The sequence below is a fragment of the Vipera berus genome (genome assembly GCF_964194415.1).
Source record: "Vipera berus genome assembly, chromosome: 1".
NCBI classification, from domain to species: Eukaryota; Metazoa; Chordata; class Lepidosauria; order Squamata; family Viperidae; genus Vipera; species Vipera berus.
In genome coordinates, this window is record NC_138202.1 from 326,921,960 (window position 1) to 326,947,748 (window position 25,789).

The 25,789-nt window shown below is 40.6% G+C and overlaps 1 protein-coding gene across 3 annotated transcripts in view; it reads left to right on the forward strand.

The window, feature by feature from the left end:
- Window positions 1–25,789, forward strand: part of ACYP2 (acylphosphatase 2) — a 94,564-nt gene that overhangs the window by 52,957 nt on the left and 15,818 nt on the right. For 2 of the 3 annotated variants that reach the window (XM_081337429.1, XM_081337427.1), the window contains exon 4: window positions 24,894–24,926. The exons of the other annotated variant lie outside the window; for it this stretch is intronic. In XM_081337429.1, coding sequence (XP_081193555.1) covers window positions 24,894–24,926 — 33 coding nt within the window. The remainder of the gene's footprint in view (window positions 1–24,893; window positions 24,927–25,789) is intronic. 3 annotated transcript variants of the gene reach the window in all.

Consider the following 25,789-nt stretch of genomic DNA (forward strand, 5'->3'; position numbering starts at 1 on the left):
GCTTTTTGAGTTTGACTGTGCTCTTTGAGCACCAAGGACTTCTTACATTTTACTTCATGAATCATTTCAGCATCCTGTCATTGGCCTTACTACTGATTAATTTGTTTACATGGCCAGATATCTTTAAATTCTTACTATCCTACCTTAATAAGAATGAATATTTTTTTTCTATAATTGGAAAATGGATATCTGGAAATTGGAAATCTACACCTAATCGAGCAGATGCAACAGCTGTGGCCAGAGCTGACATACATGATGCCTAAAATAGTTCTCCTGCATGTACAAAAGATTTGTACGCATTATGAAAATATGGTTGTAGCAGATTGATTAAAGTAGATGCTTGCTTAAATTATGTCATGTATTGTTTTAAATGTAATAAAAAGGAAGCTTGCTGTCAGCATTTTTCAAAATAAAACTACATTTTAAAAAAATTAAAAAAAATACCTTAATCTGAAAGCATCCTAATGAGAGGAACAGTAATATATTGCTCAAAAAAATAAAGGGAACACAAGATAAGACATCCTACTATTAAATACAGTACATTGTGTTGTTTAAGTGTTCCCTTTATTTTTTTGAGCAGTATAGTTCAGGTACAGTTGTTTAGGAGATGTAGTATTTCTAAGTCCACATTCTAGGCCACTGAAACCTAAATAAATATGGTTGCATGTGTTGTGGTTCTGGGGTTCATGCCTCTGTATCATCTTTTTGTGCCTTTCTCTATTTCTGCTCTATATCACTGCATAGCAGCAGTGATGGAAAATATAATGCCTGGCACCAGAATATGGAGCAAGTGATTACATACTACGGAAAGAGACTTCAGCACAGATGCTATTTATAGCAATGGTTTGATCTTTCACTCAATCCTTAGTTCGAGCTATTGTGGCCTTGATCCAGGATGCACATTCTCAGATTGTTGGGGGCAATTAAGCTGACTTTGTAATAATGCCGCTTGGGGTGTGTGTGAAAGCCCTAATAAGCAGGCATATACATAGAATGAAGGCTACTGCTAAGCTTGTAAGCCGCCCTGAGTCTTCGGAGAAGGGCGGGATATAAATGGAATTTAAAAAAAAAAAAGCAAAGGAGCCCAGCCCCTTTTTCCATTTGGTCACTTTATCATTGATTCTTACATACATACAAGTGAATGTGCAGCCTTTATGGATTTGCATATTCTGGTTGGCTGTGCTAGAAACATTGAGGGATGTGGAAGATTACATTATTGATAGCTTGTGGCAATTTCCACATTTCAAAACTCATTTAGAAATAAATCTGTTCTTACATTTCCTTGTTGAATTGAAATTTGTACTAATGATTGCCCAGACTGTATGTTTTCCTTGGGTTTTAAAATAATTCCCATTTATAAATAGGGATTTATTTTTAACCCAAAAGAAGTATGTTGTATTAGTATTAGTCAACTAGGAAACAGATATTCTCTTCATAAATACAAGCAATTACACTGGATAGCACAATCTGAAAGGACAATAAAGCTTTACCCATGTGGAAAATGTAATCCCATCTTTCTAATTGCTTGCTTGACTCCTTATACTTTAAGCTGGTACTATTATCAAACTATTACAATTTTTTTTAAGAAATTGTCTAACATTTCATTCTCCTTAATTTAAATCAATTAAATCCAAGCCCCTCTGAAATAATAGACATCTAAGATGGCGGACGTGCAGGCGGATCTGTTAGGGTGAGCTCTGCAAGTCCCAGAAAACAGGCGTCCCAGGAGCCCCCCAGGGGTGTTCATACCCTCTGTGTTGGGGTGATAGTGATGGCAACGATTTGGCAGCTGGATAATGCTGGGCTGCTGGTCTGCTGCTGGTCTGCTGCTTTCCCGGACTGGATGTTTGCGGCGCCTTCCTGCTGCTTTGGGCGTTTTCCGGGCCGTTTCTGGCGGCGCTTGGCGGTTTCGGTGGCCGGCGGCGGCGTTTTCGGCGGTGGCGGAGCCGCCGTCTTCGGATGGTCCCTGGCTGTTGGCGGTCTCGGCGGAGGCGTTTTCGGGCCGTTTTGGGCCACGTCTGTGGTCGGCTTGGTCTGCCTTCGGCTGTGGCGGCGACAGCGCTCTCGGCTCACTTCGATGGCGACGGCGGCGGCGCTGCTCCCGGGCCGCTCTAGGCCGCCTTTGTCATCGATTGCTGCCTTTTGGCCCGCTTTTGTTAGATCGTTTGCTCGCTCGACTGTTTGCCCGACCGTTCACCCGCTCCCGCCTGAGCCTTTTCGGCCCGTTTTCCATCGGCGGCGGGAATGGCTGGATCATTTTTGGTTCCAGCGGCGTCCTGGCGGTGGCAGCAATGGCGGCGGCGTCTGCAGCGGCGCTCCGGTGGTGGTAGCGGCCTTGGTGGCTCTGCGGCGATGCTGCACTCGACTTGTCTTCTCCCCTGTTTGCTTTGCTTGTTCCCGATGGCCTGGTACCCTCACTGCTGCTGGTGGCCTCGAAGGTTCCTGGGTTAGCCGGTTAACCCCGGTGGATCCCAATGGAGCCCAGCGGTCCCTTGAAAGACCTATGCTTTCCGTGGCACCTGTTGTGATTCTGGTCGGTGCCAATGGATTTTTGGACCTAAAGGAGTTAGACTTAGTAGATTACAATCTGGAAGGCCCCAATGACTGGAGAACTGAGGGCCCATGGAGTTGTGGCCATGAACAATCTTCTGGAACGGCAGAGCAACGGAGGACTCGGCTATTTAGCAGTGCAGACTTTGATGGTGTACTACGATGGATGATTATATTATTATACTTCTGCCTTCGGACTGTTGCTTATTGTCACCCACATATCATCCCCAAAGGATTCAGAGTTCCCTGGGGATTAGCCACTGTGAGAGGGTGGCTTGAACTTACATCTGCTGCCCCTAGAGGTGAGAGCTCTAGGGGACATGCTATACCCAGGATGGGTGTTTCGGACCACTCCCCCAGGAATAGGCCTTGCGACTGTCGTGAGAGGACGGTGGTTGGCCTGTCCTGGGGGTGCACCCAGCTGAGTGGCAGTGGCTGGGTGGAGGGTCGGGACACCTATTTGTCCTCTGCTTAGACCCTCCTTATTGACTATGGACTGCCTGTATCTGGACTGCTCTTATGCCTTGTTTTAGGTATTCCTCTACGGACTTGCTCGCCCTCAGGGGTGTTCCCCCTTCCTGGGGGCGACCCGCCTTTCCAGCCGAGTACAATCTCGAGGAAGGGCCCACTTATTGGGACCCTGAGAGATGGCTGGGCACGGGTACGGGCCTCCGACGTAAACCTAACAAGAGGCCCCTGGTTTGTTTTCTGTCGAAATTTTTTCGAGGGTTAGGGAGGAGGGAGGGTTCTTCTTTTGGTTGTTTGGACGAGGGGGGAAGTCCAACAACCTCTGTCCAGGCCAGTGCCGAGGCGGATCGCGGGGGGGAGGAGCGGGGGTCGGTTGCTTCTGGGGCTCCAGGGCCAGTCGTGGGATTACCTATTCCCACGACGTTAGGGAATGGCAGCAGGTGTAGGAACAGAGGGCCGTATCGATCTCAGGGAAGGTCTCTCCGCTGCTTACAAGCGGTGAGGCACTCCGACCCTCTGGCTCTGCCCCGAGGTCCTGGGAGTGAGGATGTGCAGCCTCCTGAGCTCCGGCTGGTGTACTTGAATGCCAGGTCGGTCGTTAACAAAGCTCCTCTCGTCCGTGACTTGGTCGAGGGTGAGCAGGCGGACCTGGCTTGCATCACGGAAACTTGGTTGGGCCCAGAGGGCGGTATTCCTCTGGTTGATCTTTGCCCACCAGGTTTCCGGGTGCTGCACCGGCCTCGGGCTCAGGGTAGGGGTGGGGGAGTGGCTGTTGTTATGAGGGAGACCTTGTGCCCACGGGAGGCCACCGTTCCCCAGATAGTCGGGTGTGAGTCTCTCTTTTTGAGATGCGGCCCTGGTGCGCAGTTGGGCTTGCTGCTGGTGTACCTTTCGCCTAGTCACGCAGCAGCAGCCCTGCCTGAGCTTCTCGATGTCCTCTCTGGGTTGGTGATTGAGTTCCCGAAACTTATAGTTTTGGGGGACTTCAATCTACCATCTCTGGGAGGATCATCTGAGTTAGCTCGGGAGTTCATGGCTTCCATGACGGCCATGGACCTGACGCAAGTAATTTCGGGACCGACTCATGAGGGAGGCCACACCCTTGACCTAGTTTTCTTATCTGGACGGTGGTTAGATGATCTTGGTGGGGGCTCCCCAATTGTTATGCCCCTGTCATGGACCGATCATCATCTCCTGCGGCTGGTCTTCCGTTTTGCCACCCCCTGCCGTGGGTGTGTGGAACCTATCAAATGGTACCGCCCCAGACGCTTAATGGATCCCCAGAGGTTCCAGGCGGCGCTGGGGTCCCCACCTGCCTCCCTTGCTCACAGCTCGGCAGACGCCTTAGTGGAAGCCTGGGAAAGGGCAGCCACTGAGGCTCTTGACCGAGTTGTACCCCTGCGGCCCCTGACCCGGTGCAGGTCCCGGCGAGCCCCATGGTTCTCCGTGGAGCTCCGGGAGATGAAGCGTCGGAGACGGGGCCTAGAGAGCGGTTGGAGGTCCAGCCGATCCGAATCCGATCGATTGCGACTAAGAACCTATACTAGGTCTTATCTCGCTGCGATAAGGGAGGCGAGGTCTAACCACTTCGCCACCCTTATCGCGTCCGCAGATAACCGCCCGGCCGCCCTGTTTAGGGTGACTCGCTCCCTCCTGAATCAGGAGGTGAGGGAGGATCCCTTGCAGGGTCGTGCCGAGGAGTTTAACCAGCATCTGTCGGATTCGGACCGGTCTGGACTCTGACTGGGTAGAGTCTGTCGAGCAGGACACGGGTGGTCTTGTCGATATCACCTGGGAGGAGTTTGATTCTGTGACTCCGGAGGAAGTGGACAGGATCATGGGGAGGCTGAGTACCACCACATGTTTATTGGACCCGTGCCCTTCCTGGCTGGTCTATGCAGCCCGGGAGAGGACACGCAGCTGGTTCCAGGCAGTTATATCGGCTTCTTTGAGTGAGGGCAGCTTCCCCGCCGTCTTGAAAGAGGCGGTGGTGAGGCCTCTCCTCAAGAAGCCTGCCTTGGACCCAGCTGTATTGAACAACTTTCATCCTGTCTCCAACCTTCGCTTTCTTGCGAAGGTTGTTGAGAGTGTGGTGGCACATCAGCTCCCTCTGGTCCTGGATGAAGCGGATTATCTAGACCCGTACCAATCGGGTTTCAGGCCCGGGTACAGCACGGAGACGGCATTGGTCGCGCTGGTGAATGATCTCTGGAGGGCTCGGGACAGGGGGCATTCCTCTGTTCTGGTCCTATTAGACCTCTCAGCGGCTTTCGATACCATCGACCATGGTATCTTGCTGCGGCGTCTCGGGGGATTGGGAGTGGGAGGCACGGTTTTACAGTGGTTCTCCTCCTATCTCCAGGAACGCTCGCAGTCGGTGTTGGCAGGAGGGCAGAGGTCGACCGTGAGGTCTCTCATTTGTGGAGTTCCTCAGGGGTCGGTCCTCTCGCCTCTCCTGTTCAACATCTATATGAAACCGCTGGGTGAGATCATTCGTGGTTTTGGAGTTGGGTATCATCAGTATGCTGATGATACCCAGCTTTTCCTTTCGACCCCAAACCACCCCAGTGATGCCCTCAACGTGATGTCCCGTTGCCTGGAGGCGGTTCGGGTCTGGATGGGGAGGAACAGACTTCAACTCAACCCCAACAAGACCGAGTGGCTTTGCATACCTTCATCCCGGGTTTATTCGGACATTCCACCTCTCGCTATGGGGGGCGAATTATTACCCCCCGTAGATAGGGCTCGCAACTTGGGAGTCCTCCTAGATTCACGGCTCACCCTGGAAGACCACATAGGAGCTGTGACTAGGGGGGCTTTCGCCCAGGTTCGCCTGGTGCGCCAGTTGCGGTCCTATCTAAGCCGGGATGATCTATGCACGGTCACTCACGCGCTCGTGACCTCTCGACTAGACTACTGCAACGCTCTCTACATGGGGCTGCCCTTGAGGACCACCCGGAAGCTCCAACTGGCACAGAATGCAGCCGCGAGAGTTGTGTTGGGAGTTTCCCGATACTCCCATGTCACACCTCTGCTCCGTGAGCTGCATTGGTTGCCAGTTGTCTTCCGGGTGAGATTCAAGGTACTAGTTATGGTATTTAAAGCCCTACATGGCAGGGGTCCGGAGTACCTTAGGGAACACCTGCTGCCGGCGTCAACTTCCCTCCGCCCTGTGCGTTCCCACAGAGAGGGACTCCTCAGGGTGCCACCGGTCAGAGAATGTAGATTGGTGGCCCCCAGGGGGAGATCTTTCTCTGTGGGTGCCCCGGAGCTATGGAACCAGTTACCGGTTGAGCTCCGGACGGCGCCCGATCTTCGCTCCTTTCGCCGCGATCTGAAAACATACCTGTTCGAACAAGCCGGCCTGGCCTGAGGGGGGATTGGTGGGTTTTTTTATCATCATTTTATTGGGGTTTTATTAATGTATTTATTGTTTTTTATGGGCATGTATTTAATTACTTTTTAATTTTTGTAACTTTGTGTTTTATTCTTGCCCTGTACACCGCCCTGAGTCCTTCGGGAGAAGGGCGGTATAGAAATATTAATAAATTAAAATTAAATTAAATTAAATTAATAAAGAAGCCATCCTGCCTTCCTCTCATTCCACCCTCAGTGTTTTCCCCTCAATGTATGATAGAAAGGGAATTTTGGATTTCCTACAGCTTGTGGAAGAATATAAAATAAAATGACTGAAAATAGTTGGGAAAAGTCCTTATTACAAAAAATGCAAAATCATTGTGAGCACACAAAGAGAGATGTATATGTCTTTTGGGTCTTGGTCAATATTGAGGGTACCCTATCAGAAAGATCAACTAAGTTAGACAAGCTGTGTTTTTTTTTTACATACAGAACTGATGGTTACCAAATCTTGTTTTATTTCTTAAGCAATCTCCATGAAGTGAAGGGCAGTATTTTACTGAACATGTCTCAACAGCTCCTTCTCCAATTCATTTACTAATAACACACCAAAATCCCTGTTCTTCCCATTGTGGTTATTAAGTGGAACATGGAGTGCCTTAGATGGGAGGCCCTGGGAGCCTGCCGTACGCCCACACCGCAGCATCTCTCCAACTCACACATGCCTGCCCCAGGCCTCTCAGGGCCTACCCCAAGCCTTGAAGCACCTCTTGCACAATTTTGCTCTACTTACCTTTTCCAAAGATGAGTAAGTATTGCAGCTGCTCCCAAATGGAATCAACTTCCCCTTGAGCTCCGGATGGCCCCGGACCTCCGGTCCTTTCGTCACGGCCTAAAAACATTTCTTTTCCATCAGGCTGACCTGGACTGACAATAGGGATTTCAAAAATGTTTTTAATATTTTATCATTGGGGCTTTAATTTAATCTTTTTTAACATTTGTATTATTGTCTTTTATTGTTGTTAGCCGCCCTGAGTCCTTCGGGAGATAGGGCGGCATATAAGTCCCAAAAATAAATAAATAAAATGGCACTCGCTTCCAAGATGATAGGACATGACTTCTGTATAGGAAGGGCATGTAGGGCATCGGCTGCTTCTCCTTGAGGAAGGTGATCTTCAGAAAAGTTAAGTGGAGCAAGGCATGATGGAGTGGAGGAGGTCCAAGGGTGCGGTATCCAGCAAGGCAGAACACAGCCCCAAGGCCTGTGGGGATCCAAACAGGTGGGAAGTAGACCCAAGGGACCCAGCAGGGTGCAATGGGGAGAACAGAAGTGGGTAGGAACAGCTAAAGGATCCCTAAACATTGGTCATAAGAGTGGGTGGATTACCAATCACCTGAATTTTATTCAGTTGACTGCAGGGGCACTGCAGCAGCCATACCTTTGGGTACAGGTCATAAGTCCCTTCAGCGCTATAATAATTTTGAGAGGTCACTGAACAAATAGTTATAGGTTGAAGACCACCTGTACTGTTTTGTTTCTGATTTTTAATGAGCAAATAAAACAATATTATTGAAAACAAATAAAATAATATTATTGAAAATTAAACTTTGAATTAGACACTTTAATTTTTCAGAAAAGCATATCAATGCACTTGACTCAGGGCCCCCCACGACTGGAAAATAGCATGAAAACTGTGATTTATGTTTTTGTAGTATTTTATTTGTATTGTATACAGGTTTTATATATTTTAATCCTTTTAATATTGTAAGCTGCCCAGAGTTGTCCTGTGGGAAAATGATAATAATAAAAATACTGGGGTAACAAGGACAGAAGGCCAGGGCTCTGTTCAATGAAGTGGATATGAGCCACCCTCCAACAACACCATAACATTGGCTTATTTAATTCTGAAAAGAAATAATACATATTACTATTTAAAGAGGTTCATTTCCTATAAAATTGTTGAGTTAAAAAATAAACATATTCTCATTTATAGAGACCCATTGGTTAATGATACTGACTTTGTAGGTAGCCATAATGACAAGCATCAGAATATGGAATGAGCAAATGTGCACAGAGCATAGACAGACTGCAGGGGCTCCTTTTTAGTATTTTTATATTTAGTATTTTACTATTTGGTATCTTAGCTGTTTACTATTTTACTATGTACTATTTATTGTTTAGTATTTTTAGATGTAAAATCAGACCAAGGTCTTCAGGAATTACTCATTTTGTACACATACAGTATAGCCTCTAAAAATCATATATTGTATTACAGAATAATTTGCATGATTTGCCACTGCTATCCAGTTTGACTGAATTTGTTTCTGCTTATTTTGTTAATGTTACAGGACCTGTAAATAAACTTTTCAAATAAAAGCCATTGTTGGTACAAATACATTAGCCTTTATGACAGTATAAACTTTGATAAATTATCTATGATTTTCAGAAAATAGATTCCTTCTCTAAAATTCTTTTTGGACTTTAAAGGAAGAAGACCATCAAATCAATGTATTTCTAATAAACTTGTATATTTGGTGGATATTGCAGATAAAGAATGTTTCATCACAGCCAAGAGTACCAGAGAATGTATTATCCAAGCCCCTTTAGTGAGATCTTGGGGAAGGTCAGATTACTGTATGGAACTTCATTATACAAAAATACTTTCCTTACTTTATAGTAGCAGTTATGGTCTTGCAGACTCTGAAGATGATCCCATCTCTAAGTATGAATGGAAAAATATACCTTTAAATATTATTACTTCTATATGATTCTGATTCTAAGGATGCTATATTCCCCAAGGAGCCCAATCATGCAATTTATAATTCATGTGTATTCGACTTTTTATAAATGTGGCAATGATGTCCTGGACAGAGTGGTTATACAATTAGATCACAATCTGGGATTGAGGTATAAAGTCTGTAAATGTAAAAGGGAATAGATCTTTTCCAACCTGATACCACCACTACCCTGCCACCACCAGCATTTGGAGAGAAAAAAATAGAAAAAGAAAATGAGTATGCGTTTGTGTGTAATTTTTATATTTTGCCTCCCAAATTATTTAAACTTCTGAATTTTATTACTGCAATCTTGGAATCACAATATTTAACTGGCTATTGTAGCAATTTATGTCATTTAGTTTTCATTATGAATAATTCCAAGAATAGAATAGTTAATATTGGAACAGTTGAACATTAATTACAGCAAGATGTAGATTCCGCTATTTTAAAGAATTGATGAAAATAGCTCGAAGTGGAGGGCAACATATAGGTAAAAGTTAAAGTTCATAGGGTGAAATAGATAGCTATTGTTTGGGGGGAAAAACCCAGCAAAAATAATTACTTCTCAACAAAATCCTGAAATATTTTTCTTGCAGGCATTGGCTTCTATCTCAATCCACCCACAGGCCTTCTGTTTCCCATTACTACTGTTAATTTCCCATTTAGCTGAAGAATTGAAGGCTGGAGTACCGTAGTAAACATCCTTTAAAAATTTCACAGCTATTTCCTGTAATTTCATGGCTCTTAAGGCTAAGAACCACTCTCTTAAAGGTTTTCATTTTTAATCCTAAGTATCAAACAAATTCATGGCTCTTTGGTGACTTCAAAATATGGAATACTTCAGAATGCAACATGCAGAGACTAACCAGATGGGCAGGGCATAAGCATGACATGAGGAGGTTCATACCTATGTTTGTTAGTAGACATGTAATGGATTTTGTTCCATTGGAAGAACATATCTGAAAAATTGTGCTGTGATATAAGGCTTATGTATGTAAATATGCAGAGTGAGTATAGCTTTTAAAAAGAATTACTGTCAGTGCCTGTATTTTTGTATCTCACAGAATAGGAGTTTATACTATAATGCTCTGCCCCTAGAGGTTTGTATTGATCATAAAGAGGAGGTTGCTTAGTTGCACTTAGTCATGTGCATGAATCCTAACATACAAAATGTCTTTTGTGGTAACAGTTCAACACTGAAAATGCATTTGGGTAATGTATGTATCCACCATTAGAACTATCACAACTAATGCAGATTTGTAATTTCACATTCTTGTTGTTAGTAGGCCTTGTCTATTTCTACTCCTTCCATTTTAGATGCTTGCTGGAGAAATGCTAAGAAAGAAGCTTACTTAAAGCAGCGCCTCTTTCTCTTGTCATTTCCCCACACTCAAAGGGAACCCAAAAGTGTTTGGGAACTGTTTAGAACTTTAGATAATAAATGGCTTCTAGCTTCAGTAAAAAGGCAGTAAAGTAAAATGGCATGAAAAGGAGAAAGGAGTGCACGATCAAATTAAGGGTGCCAAATTACTAATCATTATTGATCACATATAAGTGCCAGTTTGGCACCGTAAAGAGGCAGACAAAGAATGAGCTACTTAATAAATAGATGCCTGGCCATTATAAAGGTGAACAAATGGAGGTGTACATGATAATTCTGGTTACGTTACTGGCAGAGGAAGGGCATCTTTCTTAGCTATCTCATGTGATACTTTTTCACTTAGGCTTTTTATTTGTTTGTTTGTTGGATAATTAAGGGGTTCTTTGTAGGTATAGCCTTCCACCTTTCGTTCAAAACACAGGAACTTGATTTAAAGGTGATTGAGTCTTCATGGCCTTTGATAGAACCATATGGAGAAATACTGCACAAAAATCTTTTTTATATTTATCACTTGGTTCATATATCACACATAGTTTTAAATGTTTATAAAACATATTACAACAGCTTAGTTTACAAATAATAATACTCAGTCACAAACTAACAGTTTATATCATACTAATTCATAAACCTTTATGACTAGATTCAAGGAATATAGTAAGCCCAAACATCAACCCACATTGTGACTTAGTGTGATGTATGAATCCACTGTATGTATGTATTTTTACAAGGAGCATTCAGAACTGGTAGGCATAGCTGAAATTACATTGTTAAGTGCTTATGGATAATGTGAAAGACAAAGGAATATCAAACAGAAATTATTTTTTGCTTTATTGATTAAACAAGGCTTTTAAGTCTGTGGATCACAGTAAATTATGGGTCGCTACCTCATTTGCTTATTGAAGAAATGTTATGATGTCCCAGAAGCAATAGTTAGAACAGAATATAGAGGAAACTAACAGGTTCAAAATGTGAAACAAATACACCAACATTGTATTTATTTAATGTATTTAATGTAAAGACTGTAATAGAAAATGCTGGATTAAAAGCAAGAAAAAATTGAATAAAAATTGCTGGAAAAGCTATTTACCACAGAATTTCTTTTTAAGGTTAAAGAAGAGATAGAACATAGAATAATAGAGTTAAAAGGGGCCTTAGAGGTCTTCTAGTCCAACCCACTGCTCAAACAGGAGACCCTATACCAGTTGAGATAAATGATTGTCCAGTCTCTTTTTGAAAGCCTCCAGTGATGGAGCACCCACAATCTCTGAAGGCAATATGCAAAAGCGTGTCTCAATAAAGGAGAATATTTATAGCTCAGGGTTGAAATGGGTCCCTGGTGCTCTCTGAGCTTAGTTGTTTTCATTACGCAATTAGGTAACATCTTCAGTGCTATTGCTGATAATGTTACTAGTTTGGATAATGAAATGTCTGCAAGAAAACAACCAAGCCCAGAGAGCACCAAGGACCCCTCAAAAGCGTGTGTGTGTGTGTGTGTGTGTGTGTGTGTAAATTTTATATATATACTGTATATATGTATATATGTATATATGTATATATGTATGTATGTATATATGTATGTATGTATATATATATATATATATATATATATATATATATATATATATATATATATATATATATATATATATATATATATATATATATATATATATATATATATATATATATATATATATATATATATATATATATATATATATATATATATATATATATATATATATATATATAACCAAAACATATATAATAAAATTAGATGAAGGTGATTTTGTAGTGGTAACAGACTCTGTTGTGCTAACTCAAAGATTCTCAAGAATGGTGACTAGCCATGAAACAAAGAACCATCTGTTTGAAGGAAAAGCTATGGCTGATCTTAATAAAATATTAAAGGACAGCAATATTACACTGATAACAAAGATACATACCATCAAACCCTTGTTTTTCCAGTTGTAATATGAGTTTGAAAATTGAGCCATCAGAAAGACTAAACAAACAAAAATGTGGGGATGGAGAAAATTATTAAGAAAACCTGGACCACTACAAGAATTTAGTAGTAGCCTGCTCATTGTAAGCACTAATAATGCAACTAAAGCTTAAATATCTTGGGCACTATGTGAAGGCATGAGTCATAAAGAATGCCCCCAATACTTGGAAAAATCAAAGTCAATTGGAAAAAAGAGGCCAACAGGAAACAAGATGGCTATTTGTTATTACAGATAATGCAAGGGTGAGCTTACAGGAATTCACATAAGCAGTAATGGATAGATATTGCTGATGAAATAGTGTCCTTTGGGTGACAAAGAAGCAACTGTGTAATTAATAATTGAGTATTGTAATATTGTATAACATACAATATTAACATACTAACATAGCATACAATATTAAGATATTTTTTAAAAATCCAAGACCTGATAATTCTTCAGATGTTGCCAAACTGTTCATCAGTGATCATGCTGTTTGTTAGAACTGGAAGATATAATTCAGCAAGATGTCTCCCAGCAAAAACTTCTTACTTTGTGCTTATTTCATTTACTGTAAGCCCACTTAAACATTATTTTAATACAGGCTTCCGGTGGCTCCGAGGCGCCGGAGACAGCCTTCCCGGGCTGCCCGCCGCCCAGCTGTGTGATTTTTCGCCCGAAACAGCGCCGATCAGCTGTTCGGGCGAATTTGAAGCCCCCTCCTCGGGAGAAGAGGAGGGGGTGAGGCCCCAGGTAGGGGTAGAGTTCTCCGAGGCCGCCTGAGCTTGGAGCTTGGGCGGCTGAAGGATTGAACTCCCCCGTAGCCTGGGCTGCTCCCAGCTGGCTAGCGTCTCTGCTTCGGAATGGAGCAGAGCCAGGCGTCTGCGACCATCCCTGCTTGAAGGAGAGACTATGAAAGGAAAAGAGCAGGCAGAGCAGTACAAGAGGGGAAGATGAAGAGATGAAGAGGATTATTTTATTTTACTCTCGAGCTTGATGGACTTTGCTTAAAACTTAAAGTGAAAGTGCGACACAATTGTAAGTAAAAGATGGCGTCTAAACCTCCCCCTAGAACTTTTCGGAGTGCTGGAAATTCTCCAGTGCAACAACAATCACTACTGCAGGCGTTGCATTCTCCAGATGTAGTGACATCGAAGGATCTTGAAAAACATACCCAGTTAATTTTGGAGTCAATGGGTGTTAAATTTGCACAGATGGAGGAGAAATTGGAGAAATTGGAGCAGAGAATGGAAGAAAGGATGGAACAGAAACTTAGAGAGATAAAGGTAGACATTTTGTCCTCAGTGCATAAAGTAGCTAAATGTGTGGAGGTGCTGGATGACAAAGTGGAAGAACTGACTCAAAAGAATGCTATATTAGAAGCAAAAGTATTGGAAATTGAAGATTTAAAAGACAAAATGGATAGCGAACTGAGTCTGGCTCAATTTTATCAGATGCAGTTTGCTGTTAGAATTAGAGGCCTAAAAGAGAATATTAAGGAAGATTTAAAGCAGCTGGTTTCTGAGGCTTTTGAGGTGGTATTGAACCATCCAGCATCTGAAATAAAACAAGGCATGGACAAAGTGTTTCGTGTGAACTCGTGGATTGCTAAACAGAGAAAGTTGCCTAGAGATGTGGTGGTTTATTTTGTAAAAAGGGAAATTAGAGATGAAGTTATACAAGCTGCCTATGATACTAAAGTTGTGATTGCTGGTCAAGAAGTTTTGGTTCTAAAAGAAATTCCTCCAAAGATTTTAAAGAGAAGGAAGGACTTTATATTTCTTGTGCAAGAGCTCAAGCAAAGGGATATAAGGTTCAGATGGGAGATCCCAGCTGGGTTGAGCTTCTTGTATGAAGGCAAAAGGTACTGTTTGGGTACTGTGAAGCAAGCGCATGATTTTTACAACAATGTCTTAAAAGTAACCCCATCAACACTTTTGGAAGCTGCAGAGGGATCTGGAGAAGGAGAACATCAAGAGGATGAAGATGGACAGATAGACGAGAATGGTACAGGAGGAGATCAAGATGCAACCCTTTTGGATGATCCTAGAGAACAGAGGGTGACGCGTGCTGCCTTAAAACGCTCAAAAAAGAAAAGAAAATAGGTCTAGTAGAAATCTATGGAACTTCCACAACATACTGATAGTCAAGTGGTAGTTGTGTTTTTAAGAGTTTTGGGATGATATGTATGGTAACAGAATCTTTAATTTGGAATTAATGGACAATTTATTACAGAGGAAGAGGAAGAAAGTTTTGTGGGTTAATGTGGGTTAATTTGTGTAAGAACTATCTATTATAGCCTATTTTGGCTAGAGAGGTTAATAGGGATAGGTGTTTGTGATGTGTAAATGAGAATATGTTTAGGAAATAGTGAATTGTGGAAGAACATAGATGGGAATGACGCTAGTTTTCTTTTATTTTAGTTCTTTATACACATTTAGTATTATTAAGGATTGGTTTACTCTATATAAGCTAGAGAGTGATGGATTTTAGAGTTTATAATTGTTAGTATATGATTGTTTATGATTGCTTTTTAGATATATACCTTGTATTTTGCTCTGGGAAGTCGGGGGGGGGAGGGGGGGAGGAGGGGAAGTAGGGGGGGGAGGCAGGGGAGGGAGGAGGGAGAGGGGGAGGGGGGGGATAGGGGGGAGGTAGGGAGGGGAGGAGGGAGGGGGAAGGGGGGGGTTTAAAGGAAAATTGTATTTTAAAACTTTTCAATAAAAAAAAAAAAAACATTATTTTAATACAATGCATAGTTGCAACGTAAGCCTTGATTTCCATTAACTAGAGGTCTGCAGTAGAGAATATAAATAGTGACTAAGAAGCCTGTTTCTTAGTTGTGATAAGCACAAATGTGAATCTACAGTTAATTTTAGCAACCTGCTGTCAAACATCCATAATAACAAGCTTCTTAAAATGCTTCTCACCAGTGTCTACTTTTGGTACAAGTAATCCTGGAGATTTCCAGGTGGCAAAGATTTATCAGGCAGTGGAACTGGATATAAGGAAAGTGTATACAACAAGTTTCAGATATGCAAGGATTAAAAGAGAGGTCCAGTTCTTGTATATCCATCAAAACAAAGCTGTGTTTTAAAGTGTGTCTTGGTGCCCATTCTGGGCAGAAGGAATTTTAGAGATTTAAATAAAGCAGTGGAACTGGATATATAACCCTAAACTGACCTTCACTGATCTGAAATAGCTTTCAAGTCGTTTTCTTACATCCAATTATTAGTATTAGTGTATGTCATGTTCTCATCATACACTAAATAAATAATAACTGGGTATAAGAAAATGACTGGAAAGATATTTCAGATTAGTGAAAATCAGTTTAGCAAAAGAAATCTAAGAAAGTTCAGGGTTCCAGATGTACTACACGTTCTTCCAGTGAACACAAAGTACAGGTAATTTGCGACTTATGACCACTCAAAGTTCTGACAGCCCTGAAAAAGGTGACTTATAAAGAGACTTCACACTTACGACTGTTGCAGCATCCTGTAGTCACACAATCAAAATTAAGGTGATGTCATGTCCCAAGAACATGTGGAGTTACTTTTGAGTAGGTTCTTTATCATTTTGACCTACGGAGAGAATCTTGCCAAACTAAAGCATCATGACTATAGATATACTCTGTGAACTACTAGGAAGGAGTCATCTTAGCTCTTTTCCTGCCTACCAGACTTTCCAAGCTCTGTTGCTTCTTTGCCCTCGGGGAAGCAGTCTCTCCCTCCTGGGACTCCAGATTACATTCCACCACAGATGCTTGAGAACCAGAATGTATTTATCACAGTTGCAGCATACTGGGGTCCTATGATTGCCATTTGTAACCTTTCCAGGAGGCTTCTGACAAGCAACGTCAATGGAGAAAACTGAATTTGCTTAATAACCATGATGATTTGTTTAATGACCATGGTAAAAAAAAGTGAACATGGTGTAAAGTTGGGCACGACTTCACTTAACAACCTCATTATTAGCAATGGAAGTTGTGGTCCCAATTGAAGTTCTAAGTTTACACACCTTTTATTTAGCAACCATTCAAAGTTACGGTGGCATTGAATGAGTGGTACTTACTTCCAGTCCCTGAAGTTACAATGGTTGTAGTGCCCTTGTGGCCACCAGATCAACATTTGAATGGTTGGCAGCCACCCACATCTTTTGACCATAGAGTGCTTCAACTGTCCCTGCACAGATCTCTCCCCTCACCCGATCTATGCCTTTTTGGCTGCCCAGCAGAGTGACAGCATCACTAGGCTAGAGACCTGGGACTTCCATAATCTTCAGTCAATCACCCTTTGCCTCTACTTCAGCCCCAGTGTCACTCACTACAGAAAATTGCTGCCTCAACCCACTGATTTCCAAATTGTGAATGCCATGCAATGCATTGAATCTCAGAAGCTTTCTGAAAGTTTTCCAAAGTTTTCCAAAGCGTTGTGAGAATGGTGTGTGCAATTTGGAGAACAGTGCATGTTATTTGGAGAATGGCGGGAGCAGATTTGGTAAGAAAGCCTAGCATAATTAGCAGCTGCCTCACATAGGGCTAGGCTGGGCACACCTCAGCAGTGGGATGAAGATGGTGAAGGGGATTCCATTACTCATCACTTTTATTTTCTAGAATATATGAGATATCTTAAAGGCATTCATAGGAATAAAAAAAATTGCTTAGAACTTAAATAATCTTTAAAAATTATAAATTATAAAAAGTAGAGTGGTACAGCAGGAGTTGATGATAAAGGAGACAACCATATTGAGGATTAATGCTGTGACATCATAGAAGGGTTCCCAGATATAAAAAAGGACCCTTAGAACTGCATGGAGTGAGAGGATTATTATAGCGTTGCTTTCACTAGTTTCTACCTCAGCAGAAAATAGCCACTGTGACCATATATGGAGGTTGTTCTGGTTGTTGTGATTATTTATACTTTTAAGATTATAACATAACTTCTTTTCCTATTGTTCTAATCAAAATGAGTCCCCAAACAAATATTGCAATAGTCAATATCCAAGTCAGGGCACAATAGTAAACAATGAAGGTAGTTATATAATATAAATATGAAAGAAAATTATTGCTTTTAGTTGTGATTTGTGATTCTGTGATTTTTGTTTTAAAGAAATAACAATATAGATTATTTTATCCAAAACCTGCTGTTTTGTATTGCCACACTAGGTGTCAGTCTTCCAGCACTGTCTACTAGATGCTGCATTATATTTCTCACATTCTAGAACCTAGATTGTTCTTTCATCCAATTCTTCAGACAAACATCAGAAAGGGCCTTCTGAAAAATCTACAAAATAAAGGACTAATTAGAGCTTTTAAGATTGTCATCCTAATTCAGAATATATTTGTTGCTGAATCAGCTTCCATCCAGCTTCCACCTGTTCCAATCTATAGCCTTTCTTGAAGAACCCTGGAAGAATCATATTGTATGCTAAAAAAATCCTTAAGACTTGGATTTAATTAAGACCATGACATCTCTATTTCAAATATGCAAGCTCGTCCTCCGTGTTCTCTGATATAACCAGCACAGTAGTGTATCATTTTTTGTGGGTAACACATCTTTAAAAAGAAAGACAAAGATCTCTCTTATCTAATATATTTGAAATTGCAAATTATTAAGCATAAATCCATGTTAAATCACTTAAATTATTACTAGTTATTTCCATTTCTCAGAGAACTTTGAAAAATGTAGTTCTATGAAAAGGAACTGGGGATTATGACATAAACTCTGCAGATCTTTGAATAACATCATACACTTTAAAATTAAAAGTGTCAGATCTGGGTATTAGACATTTTGAGGACTTGCATGAGTTATTTTGCTGCTTGAGGCAAGGATGATATCCTCAGGCCATTCCAGATATAAAACAACTGAACTGACAGATGAATGTTTTTCACCCTGGGACAGCATCCTTTATCATATAATACTTTGCCAGTTCTGTACTGTATATCTCCCTCTCAATCTTTCAAATGATTAGGACCCGTCTTGATAGCCATGAAAAGGAAAGTCAGGAATCAGAATCTAAGACCAGGATGAAGTGCATTAGAGTAAGTTATACCACAGTTTCCAGGCAAGGTCCCAGCTCAAACCCAAATAGCTTTTTAACCTTGCCTATTCAGATGAGACCACTTCAGTGAGAGAAGAAAATCAGAAGCTACATGTAAGTGCTCCAGTCTCCAGGTGATGCTCCACATTGCGGCTTTGCAGATCACTATAGGCAGAGGAAAAATCCTGGTTTGACTTCTAGTAAGATTAGTAGTACTCTAACTTCCACTGATATCAGTAATACAAACAGTGCTTGTGCTATTTCCATAGAGTGAAGATTTCAAAACAGATTGTTAGAATCTAATTCTGACAAGTGATTGTTAGAATTATGGCACTGAAGGCTTTTCCAGGGGAAAGAGTATCCTGAACTCTTCCTTGGCTTTCCTTGGTTATGGCAGAGAAGGTCCTTGAGCACTATTGTCAATGTTTCTACATTGGACTGTAGAAAAATAAAGTTGGGGGAAGGGAGAGTATCACCCCAGCAACTTCTTCTTGGCTTCCTATTAACTTTGCTTGGGGGAAGCCAGCAAGGTAGGTAGCAAATAGTGATCATGTGATTGTAAGATGCTGCAGATGGTCTTAAGGTCAAGTTGATTGCCACCTAAATTTTGTTCACATGACTGTGGGGCTGTTACAACAGCAAGAACTTTCAGCACCATCATAGTTTTGAATGGTCATTGAACAAATTGTCACAACTGTTGTAGCAAGATGCATGCTAGCTCTGATATAACATCTTGATTATGAATTGGGGCATAAGAGTGCTTGTGTGCTTGTATCATCTAATTTATTCACAACCTGGTCAGCACCTCTTCACTCTCCTACCATCGGGTAGGAGATATAGAAGCATAGCTAGCCGCACCAACAAGCTGAAGAACAGTTTCTACCCATGGGCTGTCAGACTCCTGAATGGAAAATAACTTCATGTCAACATAGTATGACAGACTTGTGGGGCTGGCACGTTGTGCAATAAGTTCACATGGTGCAATAAGATTGTGTGTTTGTTAGTAGGATTCATTGTGTTGGGGTAGTGCACGAAGGGAGGCTCAGCTAATCTCATTGTACACATGTACTCTGACAATAAAGGTTGAATTTATTGTTGTTGTTATTATTATTATTATTATTAAATACATTATAAATACATAAGTATATGAGAACCAGTTTGGTCTAGTGGTTAAAGACATCAGGCTAGAAAATGGAATGCCATGAGTTTTAAGTACCACTTTAGCCTTGAAAGCATTTGATGATTTTGGGCCAGCCACTCTCTTGGCCCAATCCACTTCACAAGGTCGTTGTGAGAAAAAGGACAGTTTGTCCTCAACTTATAGTCATTTCTTTAGTGATTGTTCAAAGTTACAGTGGCACTGAAACAAGTGACTTATGACCAGTCCTCGCACGTACATCTGATGTAGCATCGCCACATGGTCATATGATCAAAAGCCGAGTGCTTGGCAATTGGCATGTTTTTATGGTGGTTGCAGTGTCCTGGGGTCATGTGATCACCATTTGCAACTTTCCCAGCCGACTTCTAACATGTGCAGTCAGTGGGAGAAGCCAGATTTGCTTAACAACTGTGTGATTCACTTAAATACAATGATTTAAATATCACCGATGGGGAAAAATAATGTCTGATTTCATGATACCTCAAAGATGTGGAAACAAATTCTTATTGGTTGCACCTCACTTAACAACCACCTTCCTTAGCAATGGAAATTCTGGCCCCAATTGTCAATGTAAGTTGAAGACTACCTGTAAATCAAAATTAGTTAAGTAAGAACTATAGCAGACTTAATTCCTTAATTCCATAATTCTGCTTGTTAAGAGAAATATTGTATACACCTCTATTATTTACTTACATACCTATTCACCCACCCACCTACCTGTTCATAATAGGATTCCCAGCAGTTTTCTGCAAGTTATGGATAATTTCAGTAAAAGCCTCTCATGTCATTTTATGTTCTAAAACAGGCAGAAGCTATTTTTGGCACCATTTTTGTCTTATTCCTCACTGCCATCATCTGTTCTTGCCTGCATAATAATTGGCCTGGATGGTTATAGCATCTAATAAAACTTTCCATGTCTTTGAGGCATTGTGAAATCAGACGTTATGTCATGGCATCATGGAGAAACTTGAATGATTTTGCTACAATTGGATTCTACAGCAGGGAGAACAATTGAGTTCAAGAATAAAATGGGAAAAATTAAAAAGGCAAATGAAGGATAGCAACATCATTTGAAACAAAATATTTGCAAAGAATATTAAAAATTACAGAAAAAATACTTTAATATGAAATGAAATACTCTTTTTAATAATGTCCTGAAATTTCTGAAGCTACTAAAGAAGTTGAACATGATACAAGCAAATCAAAGGTGAAAGTTTTTGGAATTATTTTTTGGTAGATTGTCTCTTGGAAACATGTAGGTCATTGTTTTTGGAAAGAATAACAGTAGGATCTGCAAGCCAATCTTATTTCCCCCATTTGTTTAGCAGTGAAATATTATCCTTTATTCTGATGGGCCTTTGGGGATATATAGCAATGAAAACAAGATGGTTCAGTTCCCAAAAGGACTGTTTCATTCTTCCTGCCACATTTCAGCATGGCTGCATAAATATGGACTAAAACAATGTGTGAACGGGGCAACTGATGGAAATACAGGTAGTCCTCGAGTTACAAATGGAATGGAGCCTGCCTATTCCATTCGTAACTCAAGGATTCATAGGAGTGAATCTCATACCTTGAAAGAAATCATTCCCTGCTTTCGCCCATGTATTCGCTAATCAAACGCATGATTTGTTAAATGCACATGCGGTATCTCAAGGTGGGGAAGGCCAAGGGGGAGGGCCTAGTGATGGAACAGGCCCCCAAGGGCTCCCTGACCCACTAAGATACCTCATGCTTCCCTCTTCCTTCCTGCTGCACCGGACTCACCTTGCAAAGATCCATCTCCTTTCTGCCGCTGTTTCTTTGCCTTTGAGGGAGAGAGGAATTTGATGGAAGCTCCTGGGTGCAAAAAGAGTTTGTAGTGCCTGTCTCCTGCTCCCCCCCCCCAACTCCTTTCTGCCATCATTGGAACACTTTTCACCCGGACAGAGAACTGATGGAGACTGGAAACTTGGTCTGCTTGCAAATGGGGCACTTAGGAATGGACCAAATTGCTCTGTTTCCAAGCACCCATTTGCAAGCAGACCAAGTTTCCAGTCTTGTCAGTTCTCCATCTGGGTGAAAAGTGTTCTGCTGGTGGTGGAAAGAAGTTGCGGGGGGAGGAGAAGCAGGAGGCAGACACTGCAAACAATTTTCACATCAAGAATGAAAGTTTCTGGGGTCTGTAATCTCATGAGAGTTCAGGCACCCATTCTCTGGCCAATACTAAGCAATGAAACAACTCTTGGGGCTATATTTTAATTGATATGTTTTATAGAGCTGTCTGCTTTCAAAATGATTCAGAGGAAATCCTTTGAACTTCATACAAGCACAGCTCTTCATTAAGGAAGCACTGTCCTTTTTTCATGCTTTCACATGAGCCTGGAAAAATGAAGCAATTTGAAGTCAATTCAATGACTTTTGAAGGAATAAAGAACAAACAAAATGAGTATCTGCTTAATGGAGATGGAGTAGCGTTGAAGCCACTGATTGTGTAGGTGAATTGAAATTGGTCCAAGACACATTGTTCAGTTTAGTTCAGTGATTGGAGCTATTGTGAATGGCTGTTTGAAATAGCAGGTACTGTGATGGTTCTACATATATTTTTTCTTCTGTATGCTCTTTAATAAAAAGCAAAAAAAAGTTAAAATGGAAAGATTGAAAAATAGTGACTGTGAAAAGTAGAATGTACTATTTCTGCACTACAGGAGGGTTCAGAGTAAAATAAATTGGTGATTTTAAAAAAGGAGACCTTACTCTGTGTTATCTATTTCTTCCTTTTTAAATTAATGCTGAATGAAAGAGTTCAGTTAAAAAATGCCTTAAGGCAAAAGTCAACAACAGATCTATAATTTTTCTAAAATGAAGACAGCAGGTTAGTAATTCTCACCAGATTCTCATAAAACATTGTTATTTCCAAACTTCATGAGATCTTGCATAAGAACATCTTCTACAATATCATAATCAAATTTATGTTTTATTATTAATCAAATTATTATAGTCATTAGATTTTACCAACTTAGATAAAATCCTAGATTTCAGCAACCCCAGAAATTTTGAGTGACTACAATGATGAGTCCTAGCTTAAAGTATCTGGAGCAGGAACTCTTAAACCCATTGTAAAGTGTTGCCCATATAACAGAAGAGCAGCGTATGTTGGCATAAGAACTCAAAGGCAGTCATGACCTATAAAAGTGTCTAGGTAGGCTTTGTAAGTAGGCATGATTTCTTTTGAGGGAAGAATACTGAAAATGCCAGATATTTATAGCTTCTTTATATTGTATTTAATTACAAACATACAGAAATATGGTAGGAAGTACAAGGCAGTGCCTACCTCATAGCAAAAGTGGCTCTTAGCAATACAGAATACAGAATAACAAGTTGGAAGGAACCTTGGAGGTGTTCTAGCAAAACACCCTATACCATGTCAGACAAATGGCTGTCAAGTCTCTTCTTAAAAACTTGCAGTGTTGGTGCATTCACAACTTCTGAAGGCAAGTTGTTCCACTGATTAATTGTTCTAACTGTCAGGAAATTATCTCCTTAGTTCTAGGTTGCTTCTCACATTCATTAGTTTCCATCCATTGCTTCTTGTCCTGCCTTCAGGTGCTTTAAAGATAGGTTGACTCCCTTTTCTTTGTGTCAGCCTCTTAAATATTGGAACACTGCTATGTCACCCTTAGTCCTTCTCTTCATTAAACTAAAGATATCCAATTCCAGCAACTGTTCCTTATATGTCTTAGCCTCCAGTCCCCTAATCATCTTTGTTGCTCCTCTCTGTACTCTTTCCAGTTTTTGTCACAATATTATAAAAAACATGTTGAGACTCTTTCCACAGTCTCAACATCTTTTTTATAATATGGTGACAAAAACTGGATGCAGTATTCCAAGTGTAATCTTACCAAGGCATTATAAAGTGGTATTAACACTTCACATGATCTTGATTCTATCCCTCTGTTAATGCAGCCTAAAATCTGGTTCATATTCCTGTCACATTGATGGACAGTCCCCAACCATCCAGACACAATGCATTGGTTGTTAATTTTGGTATTCTCCTCCTGAGAGTATGGAGAGGAAGCAACCTTTTCACTCTGAGCTCTTCCTAAATGACTTTTGTGTTTCAGCTTCACACAATCTTCTGCTCTTGCACAAATTTTACAAGGATGGATGAAAAAAGAGAAATTTTTGAGATATGTCCAAGAGCAACTATCTCTTTTTATAAAGCTTTTGAAGAAAGATGGCTAACCATATCAATACCCAATCTTTATGTGCTTGTTTGGTGAGAGATAATGGAGATGGCAGGGAAGGAAGGATGTGATAGTTTCCAGAGTACCCGTTGAACTCTTTTCAAGAACTTTCCATTCAGACACCTGCCAGTTTTCTCCTTTTACCTTTTTTGAAATTTGGTTTGTTTTGTTTTCTCATTCCAAAGCATGAGCAGGCCATAATGTTCACTTTATCTAGGTTTTCCATTATCTGTGGTCACTGCAATGCCAGGAATCCAGCACTGGACTTCGCATGTACTTCACCACAGTAAATTCAACTAACTTATTTCTTCAATTTAGCTGACTTCCTCAGGCCTGCAAGCAAAATAAGCATGATTAAAATAATAAATAATAGCATCAGTACCAATCTATTGGTATTGTCAAAAGAACACTTATTTCCTGATATTTTGACAGTACACAGTATTATATATATATATATATATATATATATATATATATATATATATATATATATATATATATATATATATATATATATATATATATATATATATATATATATATATATATATATATATATATATATATATATATATATATATATATATATATATATATATATATATATATATATATATATATATATATATATATATATATATCCAGTAGCTAAGATTGTATCTTTTTCCTTTGCGGCTCTGCGCATTTCATTGATATATTGGCATTCAGGGTAAGCTGTGAGAAGTAGCCTAAGATGAATTAGGTGCCTTGTGATAAATCAGTCCCAGGACTGAAGTTAGAATTAAAAGATACATCATTAGGCAAGTCAAGGACTAGGCCAAAATGACAATTCAAGTGCAGGCCACAAACAGATTCAGAAATATAGCAAAGATCTAAATGTTTTTGTTGTTCAAAAGCAAAACATTTAGGTTAGACGTTAGACTGAAAGCTATTTAATATTCCTTCCTCCCTAGGAAATCTCAGGGTGGCCTGAAATGCTGGAGTTGGTGAGTAATGTATTTCACTAAAAAGTTGTTCTTGCAATTCAGTGGTTCACTATGTACATCAGCTGACAACATTCCTGACAACTGGATTATATGCTCATTCTTCTCTTTATAAAATGGATAAAATGCTTCCCTATTGACAGCAAATGATTCACCTATTCAGCTGATTGGGATCCAGATGAGCATTGCAGTGTGGCTATAGATATATATTTAGACACACATTTGCATTCATATTGGCCTCACAGTTGTACCATTTTCTCCATGGAAACTTCCCCTTGCTGGACTGGTGCAACTGTGTCCTATTGATATTGAATTAACTGTTCCTTGAAAAAGAGTAAGTTTCAAAGATTGAATTATAGGTTTTGACTCCTTCACTGAAAGCCAGAGCAAATACTAATGTCATATGATGATGTAATATCTGGCTTTACCGTATTTTCCGGCGTATAAGACGACTTTTTTTTTTTTATTGAAAAGTTTTAACATACAATTTTTCTTTAAAACCCCCCCTTACCCTCCCTTTGCCCTCCCCCCCTCCCCCCCCTCCCCCACCCTTCTCCCTCCCCCCCTTCCTCCCCCCCTCCCCCCTCCCCCCCCCGGACTTCCCAGAGCTAAATACAAGGTATATAAAAAAAACAATCATAAACAACCATATATTAACAACCATAAACTCTAAAATCTATCACTCTCTAGCTTATATAGGATAAAACAAACCTTAATAATATTAAATATATATATATATAAAAAACTAATATAGAAAAAAAAAGCAAGAAAAAAAAAGCCTTATTCAAATATAAAACTTCTTAACCCTATCCTTATTCTGGATAAACTCAAACCATTCTCTCCCTTCCATAATATAGCATTCCTAC